Raw genomic sequence first — 13093 nt, forward strand, 5'->3', positions numbered from 1 at the left:
AGAATTAGGGACCTGAATGTGAAGAGGCCAGTCTCTATGGAAACCCATGCTCTGACTGCTGGTCCATTTGCCTGGCATCTAGTCGTTTTGTTTCCTTGTTTTCCAGGGTTAATTTATTCAAAAAGGAAATAAGAGAAAAATACTCAACATGCAAAAGTCTTGTGAAGAAAATGAAGGAAAAGCACAGAACATGCCCAAGGCTGAGGAAGACCGCCCTATGGAAGCTGTACCACAGGAGGCAGAAAGAAATCCTCAACCATCTGAAGAAGGTGAAAGCCAGGAAGCAGAAGGAAACCTTAGAGGAGGGCTGACTCAGCCTGGTCAGGGATATAAAGAGGACACTCCGGTTAGGCATTTGGACCCAGAAGAAATGATAAGAGGAGTAGATGAGTTGGAAAGGCTTAGGGAAGAGATAAGAAGAGTAAGAAACAAGTTTGTGATGATGCATTGGAAACAAAGACATTCACGCAGCCGTCCTTATCCTGTGTGCTTTAGGCCTTGAATTCTTTTTTTTTTTTTTGTCTGATATTAAAATCTGGCCCCTGCTTTCTTTCTGTTAGCATTTTCTGATGTATCTTTGACTTTTGTTTTATTTTTAATCATGTGGTGGAGTTTTGTTTTACGTAGTGTCCTTATTACCAGCATCTGGATTTTGTATTTTGACACATTATCCAGGTCTGTTTTTCAATTGGGAAGTTTCACACATATGCATGAAAATATGTTCATTCCATATTGTAAAGTAAAACATAACAGGTTACAGCATATTTAGTATCAGCTCACATATGTAGGAGAAAATCTCAAGTTGTGTGTGTGTGTGTGCGTGTGTATACATACATATATCAAAAATTTAACTGCTTATTTCTGTGTGGTGTGAGTTTTTTTTCTTTTTGCTTATATGTATTTTTTAATGAACACGTCACACATACAAAAAGAATTAAAGTTTTTTTTTATAATTAAGAGTCAAATAATTTGCAACCAGCTTATAAGGGCAATGGGGGGACCTAAATTCTTGATGAAAGAACTATTTAAAAAAAATGTAAACCTCAAATTACTTCTGGATCTCTTAGCCAGAGGAATAAAACTGGCAGTTATTACAGATACACTTGCTTAAGACTCAGTCTTTTCATGGGAAAACATTTGCCTCACAGGGCTGCTGTGGGGAAGAAATGAGGTGACTCTGAGCTGTGCTTGGTGGACTCCTGTTCCCACCTATGCATACAGAACCCCAACCCACTACAGAACATCAGTTTTGAGGGAGGGAGGGTCCTGGCATGACTCAACCTGCGCTCAGGAACAAGTCCAATAGGCAGGGAGATGGGGACTTCCATGCCAGGCCTCTGCTGTTGAGCCCCACCCCTGGCTCCCCTGGGTCCTGCCAGGCCTGCTGGGCACTGCTGCCTTTTCTGCTGGGCCCTTTGGTCTTTGCTGGTCCTGCTGCTGGTGGTGCAGTGGAGTCCTTGAGTGCCAAAGCCCCGTTGAGTTTCCTGGAGTCCCCAGTGCGTTGAATCCCCACTCTGTCTTCTAAAGCTTCTCTCTGCTTTATAGTGATGCTTAACAGAGGTGGGGACTGTGCCAGGATTGCTTGTGCCACAGTGTTTAGCAGAGTTTTTAGTAAAACAGCCCCTTCCATTTTCAGCCACAGGACACTTCCTCCATAGGAGTCAGACATGATGAGTCCATTTTGGGGGTTGGACCAGGGTTCAAATTTGAGCAAAAGATGTCATGCTACAGTCAGAGTTGCTGCTCGAAGTCTAAGAACTGAGGTTTTGTCTTCTTGCTCTTGTGGGATGATTTCTCCCTGAAGGCTCTTGTCAGGCCTGCCCTACTGGTTCAGAAGACTCAGAATATGCATAAATTGCACAAAGCAGTACAGGAAACAGATCTAAGGGAACAGTTCCCTTCACCCCATCCCATCCCCAGTTGATACGTGAAAAAAAAAAACTTGGAAAGGATGTAAACGTTAGGAATTGTATTTTCCTTACAGATCAAAGACTATCTTTTCCTCCTGATATCCCACCTACTTGTAACACATCATGTTTCAATATTTAATTGATTTCTTGATTGATTATTGCTAAGGAGCCAGTAGGTTTGTCCAAATTCTGCTATTGACTCAATAATCTTCTACAAGTCTTTTTTTTCTGGTATTATTACAAGCAATTCCAGAAAGAAACAGTTCATGGAATGGATTGCACTCCAAATGTTTTATCAAAGCCATGCATAATCACCTGCATCAGTATCACCTGGGGAGCATCTTTAAAATACTGATTTCTGGGCCCCACCTAAGACTTACTGCCTGGAGGTGGGCTGTAGAAGTAACAGGTAATGAACTCCTCCAGGTGATGATGCTATACACTGAAGCATGAGGACAACTGGTATATACAGTATGCTTTCCATTATTGCAAATGTGAAAGTAAAATAATTAGAAGAAAATACTGGTGAACTTTAATTGAAATTCAGGAAGTAGAAGCCTATAACAGCATTTATCTTTTTAAGTATGAACTTTTAAAGGAAAAGGTTGACAGGTTTATATATAAAATTTTAAAGATTCATTTTAACAAAGACAAGAAAAAATCAAGGGGGGGGAACTATATAAGATGCATTTTTCTTGATGGAACACCATCAAGAAAATGTTTGGCCATGCATTCACTCCTTCCAATATGAATAAAATATATTAAAGTTCTCCTGTGCTCAGCTCAGAAAACAATGAGCCATCCCTGTGCTCTTTGGCTTTTTAAAAATTTTTTCACTGTGTGATGCCATTTGGGGGGAGTGTTCATGTCACCAGCCCATTCTTCAAAGTTATGGCAGCCTGATGGATGCTGGTCAGGCTGGAGTGAGATGAAGGTCCAGGAACTCACTTGCCAGCATTATAAGATGGGATGAATCCAGTGCACTGGCACTGAGGTTTGGAACGGGGCAGGATGTGGAAGGGCTCCCCCAAGGCACATCCCTCTCCAGGGTGGTCTGACTTTGGTTTCTGTGCTCCAGCCTGCAGCAGGCACCAGACTCTTCTAGGCTGAAGGCCAGGCTGTCCTGGACATACATACCTGGAGGACAAGGACTGTCCCCATTGCAGGTCAGAGCACTAGACTTCCTTTACCCCCTTATTCTTTCACAAGGGGGCTTGATGGGAACCTTTGTTTTCACTGTTTGAAAAACTTTATTTTTTTATGGAAAGGCATTTTATTTTAAATACAGCCGTGTGTACATGTCAATCCCAAATTCTCAATCTATCCCTTCCCCCCACCCTTCCCCCTGGTAACCATAAGTTCATTCTCTAAGTCTGTGAGTCTGGTTTGTAAATAAATTCCTTTTTTTTTAGATTCCGCATTTAAACAATGTCATATATTTGTCTTTTCTCTGTCTGACTTCACTTAGTATGATAATCTCCATGTCCATCCATATTGCTGCAAATGGCATTTTTTTTTTTTTTTTTTTGCGGTACATGGGCCTCTCACTGTTGTGGCCTCTCCCGTTGCGGAGCACAGGCTCTGGACGCGCAGGCTCAGCGGCCATGGCTTACAGGTCTAGCCGCTACGCGCGGCATGTGGGATCCTCCCGGACCAGGGCACGAACCCGCGGCCCCTGCATCAGCAGGCGGACTCTCAAACACTGCGCCACCAGGGAAGCCCTATTTCATTCTTTTTAATGGAGTAATATTCCATTGCATATATATACATACCTCAACATAATAAAGGCCATATATGACAAAACCTACAGCTAATATCATACTCAACAGTGAAAAACTGAAAGCATTTCCTTTAAGATCAGGAGTGAGACGAAGATGTCTGCTCTCACCACCTTTATTCAATGTAGTTTTGGAAGTCCTAGCCATCGCAATCAGAGAAGAAAAAGAAATAAAAATAATCCAAATTGGAAAAGAAGTAAAACTGTCACTGTTTTCAGATGACATGATACTATACATAGAAAATCCTAAAGATGCTACCAGAAAACTACTAGAGCTCATCAATGAATTTGGTAAAGTTGCAGGATACAAAATTTATATACAGAAATCTGTTGCATTTCTATACACTAACAATGAAAGATCAGAAAGAGAAATTAAAGAAACAATCCCATTTACCATCGCATCCAAAAGAATAAAATACCTAAGAATTTGCCTACCTAAGGATGGGAACTTTTTAAGGGAAGAAGATAAGACTTCAAAATTCACTAACTGAAGATGTTGGTTTTGATAGTCTTTGGCCAAGCAGTTGCCTGAACTGGATCTGATCAGGTAACTTAGAGTTAAAGCAGGAAGGGCTGACCCTTCTCTCAGTGTCCAGTGAAATAGCTCCCAAAACAATTGGGGTGAAAACGGGGATAGCTCTTAGACAAGATCTCTGTCATGCCTCTCCCACCCACCTTGCTCAGACTTCCAGAAGGGCCTCTGTTGTGTCTGGGCCTGTTTGGGTGGTTCTGTAGTGACTTTAGTTCTGTGTGTGCCTGATGCAGTGCTTCCGATGTCTGCATCAGTCCAGACCCAGAGGTAGAGGAGAGAGCCCAGGTAGAGGAAGCTTACAAAGACATGTGACCCTACAGCTCAGGAGGAAAGGGGTGTCGCCTCCTGTTTGAACAACCCCATGCGCTGTAGTCCTAGCCCACAACTTGGGGGCCATGGCAGTCAAGTTATGAATTGGTACAAAGATGCTTTTGCAGGCATTGATGGTGGAGGAAGCAATGCCATTGTGACCCTTGCTCTTTAGGTCTGTCATCTGAGAAATCGTTACCACTTTTTCTGGTTGGGCAATAAGGTGAAGATGAAATTCACATTCTTGGGTTTAGGAAGGCAAAGTGGTTATGTATATGACCTTAGAGTCAGATAAACTTGAGTTCCAATCTGGACTCTTCCCCTTACAGTACGTGACCTTGCATAAATCTTTTCTTGGAGACCGATGGGGTGTCTGGACATAAAACTCTTAGATCAAAAATAAAGTTTCCTTTCCATTACCATCATTGCTGTTATCATCATAATTATCATCATCATCACCATTATGATCAAGGGATAGTACTGAGTGAATAACCAATGGATTCCTGTTGGGCACAGGTGTCATACTGTGAAGGATTGTAACAATCACTGGCGAAGCCTTGGAAATCCATCATCTGAAAGGGTGGACCCAGTATAATCAGAAAACACTGGCTAGAATTGGATTCTCTGCTTATAAGAAGTGTGAGGCCAGATTGGTTCATTCATCTGTAAAATGAGTATAACCCACAAGACTGTAGTGGGAAATAATGCAGAAAACTATGAAATTCCTGGCTTTCAGAGAATGTTAGATCTTTGATCATCATTATCATCCGTGTTGTCATTATCATTGTCATCATCATTATCATCAGATAATGCTGAGATAATTCTCAAATAGGAACCCCAAAAGTCTGTGCTCGTTCCTTTCATCCAACCTTCTCCTTTGCCTAAAAGAAACAAATAGTACATAAACTAAATGGAAAAACTTTCATTCATTTGGAATTATAAAAGAAATAATTGAATTCTATATACATTTACATCATATATGAATTCTGGTGCCATTTCTGTATTTTAGGATGAGAAAAAGTTCCCTTCACATTTCCATTTTATTTAATTGCCAGAAAATGTGAAATCATGAGGAAAGTCTTGCTGTCAGGAATGACAAAATATAATCTAGAAATATATCATTGACACGGAAAGCTGTTCCTTACATACTGTTTTGTGAAAAAGCCAGCTGCAAAACACAAGCACAGGTTAAGGATAAATATCAAAATATTTGAAGTGAATATTTCTAGATAGTGTTATTACAGGAAATTTATAACTTCATCTTTATCCTTCTCTCTGTTTCCAATTTTAACATTTTCAATGAGCATGTTCAGTTTTTATAATTAGAAAAAAAAGTCGTGAAGGTGAAAATAGTATAATTCTGTTCCTCCTTTCTCTTTAGCTGAAATAGGGGCTGTTGGATCTTGCAGTTCCTCATTTGCTTTCTGTTCCCACTTACTTCTGAGGAGAACCTGGCATAAGTGTCAGAACTCTGTGGGTCCTGGCTGAGAGGCTTCCCCTCTCTATGCTACCTCCTTGCCACTCTCCCTTGTCAGCTAAATTTGTGCTGGATTCCTGTCTTTGGTCACAAGGTGGCATTTCATAATTACTTTCTAAATATTCTCCCATTTAAATGATCTTATTTTTCAAAAATAAAATAGCAATAAACAAAAATTTCAAAGAACATTATGAAAATGATTTCTAATTCTGCTTTAAAAATGTACAGGTATAGCAAAATATTGGAAGGATATACACTCAGTTGAATTTGCTAGAGACTCACAAATTTAATTTCATTTATTTATTCATTCAACAAATACTTACTGGTTGCCAACTATGTGTCAGCCAAAATCAATTTATCCATCTCAGACTTTTCTCCTGAGACTCTGTTTTCAACTGCCTGCTGATACTGACCACTTGGACTAAGATAAACATTATCCAACAATATGGGCATAACCCTACATAGACACATACTCATCACTTTTAGCCAGTTTATCCCTTAATCCTGGAGGCTCACCATGTAAAGTGGAGAACGCATGAAAAAGCAGGAAAAGTAAAGGGTTAGAGTCAGAGAAACTTTTGCTGTAATAACCATTTTTTAATTTCAAAACCTTTGTAAGTGATCAAAAGGATTCTTAATAAGGCAAGAAGTGGATCAATAATATCAAGTTTCAAATGCAAGACATACCTATACTATTTAAAGTTGAGAGTCAAAGTCTCCATTATGCATTTGAATACCATTGATTTAGATGATTTCCAAGGCCTGCTTCTTTTTTCCCCAATGTTTACTGAGCTCTTGCTAAGTGCCCTGGCCCTTCGTTAGTTCCTGAGACTCAGCAGTGAACAAAACAAAGTTCCCGCCTTCATGATGCTTATATTCTGATTTACACACTTTAAAAAATTGAGGTAAAATTTGCATACAGTGAAATTCACAGATCTTAAGTGTATACTATTGAGTGTAAAATGGGACATTTCCATTACTCCAAAGTTTCCTGTCCTCTTCCCAGTCCCCCTCCCCCCACAAGTACTCACTCGGCTTATTTCTATCAATTTATATTATATTTTATCTGTTGTAGAATCTCAGATAAATGGAATCCTACAGCATGTACTCTTTTGTGTCTAGCACGTCACTCATTTTACTCGATATAGTGTCTTTTAGGATTCATCCTTATAGTTGTGTGTATTGGCAGTTGATTCTTTTAAAATCATTGCTGGGTGGTATTCCATAGCGTGAATATACAACAATTTGTTTTTCTATTCAGATGTTCTGGACATATGAGTTGTTTCCATTTTTAATCTATTATGAGCTGTGTTGACTTAAAAGAATGCACAACGTGAAAGTTGTGAGTTAAGTTTTATTTGGGGCAAAATGAGGACTGCAGCTGGGGAGACAGTTTCAGGTAACTGAGAAACTGCTCCGAGGAGGCAAGGCGGGGTATCAGAAGTTTTGTAAAGAAAACCAGATATCTCAAGTTAAGGAATTTAGTGCTTTTCTGTGTATGGGAAGGTGCAAGAGTCTGGGCTCACTGAAATCATTCCTTTGATATGCACCTCAGCTCTCTGGGGCCAGTATCCTGGGTTTTCACATCCTGAGTTTCCTCGGGGCTCACTGGCTCACGTTGGAGGGCTGAAATCCTTGATGACTGTGACACCCTTTGTTTGCTGATATGGCAGGAAATATTTCATTTATAAATATTCCATTCCAGTATCAGCTGCTATGAACATTCTTGTGTAAGTTTCTGGTGCATATATGTTCTTATTTCTCTTGGGTAAATACTCAGCAGTAAAATTGCTGGGGCATAGAAGTAGCAACTGTTTGATTTTATATGAAATCGCTGAAGAGTTTTCCAAATTTCCTGTACCATTTGGTACTCATATCAGCAATGTTTGACAATTTCAGTTGTCTTACATTCTCACCAAAATGTCAATGCCTTGAAAGAAGACTAGAGCACAGTTCTAGATTAAAACAGATTAAAAGACATGACAACTAAATATAATGTTTGAATAAGGACTATAGTTTAGATAATAGTATTATATTGATGCTAAATTTCCTGAATGTGATCATTGTATTGTGGTTGTTTAGGAGACTGTTCTTGTTGTTAGGAGACAAAATGCTGATGTATTATAAAGTCTGTGATTAACTTAAAATAGTTCAGCCTTGAAAAAAAGATAGAAAAATACATAACAAGAGAGAGAAAGCAATTGGAATATTAATTGGTGAGTCTAATCTAGATGAAGGGAATGAGTATATGGGCATTCACTCTACTATTCTTGAAATATTTTGTAAGTTTGAATTTTTTCAAAATAAAAAGTTGGTGGTAGTGGTGGTTGGGGAAAAGACAGAGATATCTGGTCAGTTCTCCAAGAGAAAAGGTGGCGGAATGAAAATCTAGAATCAAGATTGACAAATTTAGTTATCTTCAAGCATGAGGTATGTCGACTAAAGAAAAACAACCTAAACTTTGTGAGCTATGTTTTATTCGGGGACCTTACTGAGGACTATAGCCCAAGAGACAGCCTCTCAGATAGCTATGAGGATCCGTTCTGAAGAGGCAAGGGAGGAGCCAGGATATATAGTTTTTGCTGACCCCCGCCCCAGAAAACATGTAGTGGAACGAGAGATTACTGCTAATCACAACAAAACATGACAAAATAAAACCAGACATTTCAAGTTAAAGATTTTACTTTCCCATGTATGGGAAGATGCATGAATCTGGGCTCATTGAAATTATTCCTTAGATATGTATCTTAATTATCTAGGGCCTATATCTTACTTTTCTTTTCCATCCTGAATTCCCCTCAGGGTGCACTGTTAGGGGGTGGCTGCACATGGCTTGCTGGTGGCAACATTCTTTGTTTACTGAAATGACAGGTAACATTCTTTGTCCACAGGTGATAGGTTATGCAAACAACTTTAGAGGAACACAAAGACAGGGACAGCAGGCTGAACTCTGCTTCTGCAAATAGTGTAAGAAATCGTTCCATAGGCCAGCTTGTTGGGACAGACCACCACATGTCACCAAAACTTTTTTGTGAGAGTTAAAATAGTAATATCTACACACCATGAATATGATCAGACTCCTGTGGGAGGAAGAGAGTTAGGGACTTGAGAGCATTTAAGTATCCAGTTAAAGTGGACTAGGAGCAACATTAGGATTAAGACAAAAAGAAGAATGTAGTTTAATTAGAAAAACCCATAGTACTGTATCAGATCTTGATGTGGACAGACTATGTGAGCTGCTTTGCCAGCAGTGAAAGTATCAGAAAAAGAGAGTCACAGGGATCAACATTGGCCCTGTCCCATTCAGTCACCATCCAGTGCAGGAGGAAAGCAGTGGTCTGGAACCCCAGAGTAAGTGTTCAGAAAGTGAGTGGAAGGAAACGTAAGAATGCTAGGAATGGAATAACAGGGTGTGAAGATGTAGCAAGGATGGGCGTAGAGCAAAAGAATCCAAAGCAAGAGTACTGTATTCCGTATTTACACAAGGGCTAAAAGTGCAACTGGACTCAGACTAGAAATATACCAGAGCTATAGTATAGTGGTCTCTCAGGACATAAAGTTGCCCCCCAAGAGCCACATTTTACTCTCATCTTCTAAACATTACACAAATGGCGTTCATCTCCAGTAACAGCTAAAAGTTGATATGAGAATACACGAAAATGTTCTTTACACATCAGGTTCTTCTTATCTTTGAGAATTCTGCAAAAGCAGAATGAGAATTTCCCAAAGAGATGCTGATTTCATAGGCCTGTTTTAAGGATTATTAAATGTGACATCTTCCTGTATAGAATTCAGGAATCATCCTTTTACGGGATGGGGCAATTCTTCAGGTAGGAAGTGTGAAATAAAATTCATATTTTATGGTAAGACAAGAAAAATTTAAACATAAAAAATTTTCTCTGCCCTTTGGCCTCCTCTCTCCCCTCTACTGTGCATTGTGTATCTATATTATGCATTGACCAAACCTCCTCATCAGCAGAAATACCTGCTCATCCATAAAGAGCAACATTCTCCTAGCACCAATAAGACAACTCTTTAAAAGATAACATTCCTTCTTGATCTTGTAAGGGGCCATGACAACCCAAGATCCACTACTCACTTTGTACACTTAGATCTGTCAATAATACGTCATTTCATGTACAGCCCTTTGTCTCAAAAACATATAACCGTGCTTTGACCTCTTATGGGTGGAACAGTTCTCAGAGCTTTCTGAGAGGCTGTTCCCGGGTTATAATCCTCAATTTGGTTTGAATAAAATTTTCCATTTCTTTCTTAGAGGGACTGGTTAATTTTTCGTTGAAAGAACAGAAGGGAGGCTGTTACAGTAGTTTAAAGGAGCATAAGCAGCAGGTGTTGGTGACTGATTGCAAGGGGACACTAAGAGAAAGTCTGGTGTGGGGAACTGGCTGAATCCTGGTGCCATTAATTTAGCTATAGACCCCAGAGAGAGATTTTGGGTGTGGAGAGAGAAGAAGTGAGAAAACACTTTGCTCAGGGTAGGACATTTAGGTGGAAAAGTCCAAAAGTAAGTTAGATAAAATAATATGGAGCTCAAAAGAGAGATATAGACTAGAGACACAGATTTAGGAGTCAATGCTTATATGAAAGTAAACATCATAAGATTATTTGAACATTGTGGTAAGCTGAACAATGTTCCTCAAAGGTATCCAGGTCTTAAATCCCTGGAACAGGTGAATTTTACCTTATATGGTAAAAGGGACTTTGCCGATGTGATTAAGTTAAAGATCTTGAGATGGGGAGATTATCCTGGATTATTCAGGTGGCCCCTAAAATGCAATTGCAAGTGTCCTTATGAAGGGAGGCAAAGGGAGAGTTGACTTCAGAAGATGAAAAGGCAATGTGATAATGGAAGCAGAAAGTATAATAGTGCAACTACAAGCCAAAGATAGCAGGCAGCCAACTCAAAGCTGGAAGAGGAAAGCAATGGGTTCTCCCCTGGAGCCCTCAGAAGGAGCCAGTCCTGCCAACACCTTTAGTTTAGTCCTGTAAAACTCAAACTTTGGAGTTCTGACCTCCAGAACTTTAAGAGAATATATTTCTGTCATTTTAAGCCTCTAAGTTTGTGGTAATTTGATACTGTAGCAATAGGCAACTAATATAAACATTTTGAGAATGAAAAAAAGGTCTAGAAAGAACTGTAAGGTATACCAATATTTCAGGGGGCTTACAATATAGCTTACTGGCTATGACCACAAGTGGTGGTGTCAAACTGATCTGGATTCAAATTCAGCTCTACACTTAAGAGCTGTGTGACCTTGGGCAAGTTTTTAAAACTATATACCTAAGTTTCCCTGTCTGTAAAATTGGGACAATAACACTATACCTCAAAGGACTTTTGTGAGGGTTAGAGGTGAATAGGCAACTAATGTACCTGGTACATAGCAAATACTTCATAGATGGTAGTTTTGGAGAGCCACATATGTAAGCATGATTTATAGCTATTATTGTGTAGTTAATAAATGTTTTAATGAGGAGATAAACCAAAACTCAATGTTATTTTTTAGAGGAGTTGTATTAGCTTGTCCAGCTCAGTTTAGCAATGTAAGAGACTATATGAGGCTTGATGCCAAGGCCTGCACTGTTAATAAAGAATGCATCCATCTGGACTGCCGTACGTGTATATGCGTGTTGCATACATATATACATTTGGGAACAAACAGGTAAAAATGCAGTTTGTTGAGGATATGAGATGGCAGAAAAATCTTTTTCTACTTTAATAGTTACTTGATGACTGTGATAATAACACCACATTCTCTGTTAAGGTCTCTCTCCTTCCTGATACCGTTAAAATTTTCAGGTATCATTTACATGCAAGTGAATTATGGTTACAAAGTTGATAAGTTATGATAAGTTACCTCTTTGGAAGAGCATAAACTCAAACTGTTTTTCAAATCCCTTGATTCTTTCTAAAGTTTCTAAAGTAGAACTTAAAACAACCAATGACCAAGAAATGGGAAAAGAATAATGTTAAAATTGAATCTGGAGCTGGAGGAATGTTAACAATCTTAAAAAAAAACAAAACAAAAAACATTTTCTCCTCCCAAATAAAAAATAGCTTTATTGTATTTATGATTTCAAAAAGAAACTATGCAGAAAAATCTTGAGAATTAGTAAAAATCACACTTTAGATCCCTGCCACCTTGCATGACAAAAGCAAGTTAGTTGGTAGGCATCGGTGGCTGGGGGGAAAGGTAGGAGGAGGGAGGGAGGTGGCAGGAGAGGCAGAGGACAGAAAAGCAGAAAAGGCCAAGGCCTGGTGGGAGTAAGGATGGGAAGTGGATGGAGACCTTCATTAATAACCAGAGAAGTGGAAACTCCAACCTCAGGCTGTGATGTCCCTTGTAGTTCCTCAGATTGGTGAGGACTAGAATGAATGACAGGGCAGTGCGCCGTCGGGGCTCCCCATACAGATGGGTGTAAGGAGGGGCGCGGTCTCTGTGAGTGTGTATGTGGCAGGAGTGTGGTGGGAGTTCCTGATGCACAGCCTGCCGGCTGAGAGGTGGGTGGGGATCCTCGGAGCCAGTTGAGGGGGGTGGGGCGGTTGGCAAGCTCGGTAATGACGCGAGGACCTCCTGTGACCAGGAGCCAAGGTGTGCATAAGTCCCTCTAGTTCAGGTCTTTTTCTCTGCAGTACTCCCCTTTTCCATCGAGTAAGGCTGGCATCTGGCCAAGAGAGGGAGGGGGTTGAACACACTTCCCCAGAACAAAGCAGGTCTGTGTGAGCAATTAGACCAGGAACTCTGCATTGATGGTGGCATGAGTGGGTGCGTGGAGGCGAAGGAAGGCAAAGAAGGAAGTCGGTCTGGGCCTGTTTCATCGACACCTCTTTAACCTTTTGGAACAAAAATGATGGGCCTTGGGATGGAAGGAAGGGCTGGAGAAGAAGGGTCAGGAGGGAAGGAGGGAACACAGAGACTTGGGAATAGTTTGGAAATAATCCTTTGATTTTACAGCCTGTCTACAGGGAAGCGGTGGATAAACACGGAGATGAGCCTTGAAATTAAGAGGGAGGAGGTAAAACAAATGATTATCTAGGGGCGCACAGTGCATTAACAAAGACTAAGAAA

At 40.1% G+C, this 13093-nt stretch overlaps 1 protein-coding gene across 3 annotated transcripts in view; it reads left to right on the top strand.

Moving 5' to 3' along the window:
• Positions 1–1100, top strand: part of TCEAL8 (transcription elongation factor A like 8) — a 1787-nt gene extending 687 nt beyond the window's left edge. For all 3 annotated transcript variants that reach the window (XM_024746912.1, XM_024746914.1, XM_024746913.1), the window contains one exon: positions 107–1100. In XM_024746912.1, the coding sequence (XP_024602680.1) occupies positions 149–502 (354 nt within the window). In that variant the 5' untranslated portion in view covers positions 107–148 and the 3' untranslated portion in view covers positions 503–1100. The remainder of the gene's footprint in view (positions 1–106) is intronic.
• The last annotated feature ends 11993 nt before the right edge of the window (positions 1101–13093 follow it).

The sequence above is a fragment of the Neophocaena asiaeorientalis genome, unplaced genomic scaffold (genome assembly GCF_003031525.2).
Source record: "Neophocaena asiaeorientalis asiaeorientalis breed wild unplaced genomic scaffold, Neophocaena_asiaeorientalis_V1.1 scaffold551, whole genome shotgun sequence".
Classification (NCBI taxonomy): Eukaryota; Metazoa; Chordata; class Mammalia; order Artiodactyla; family Phocoenidae; genus Neophocaena; species Neophocaena asiaeorientalis.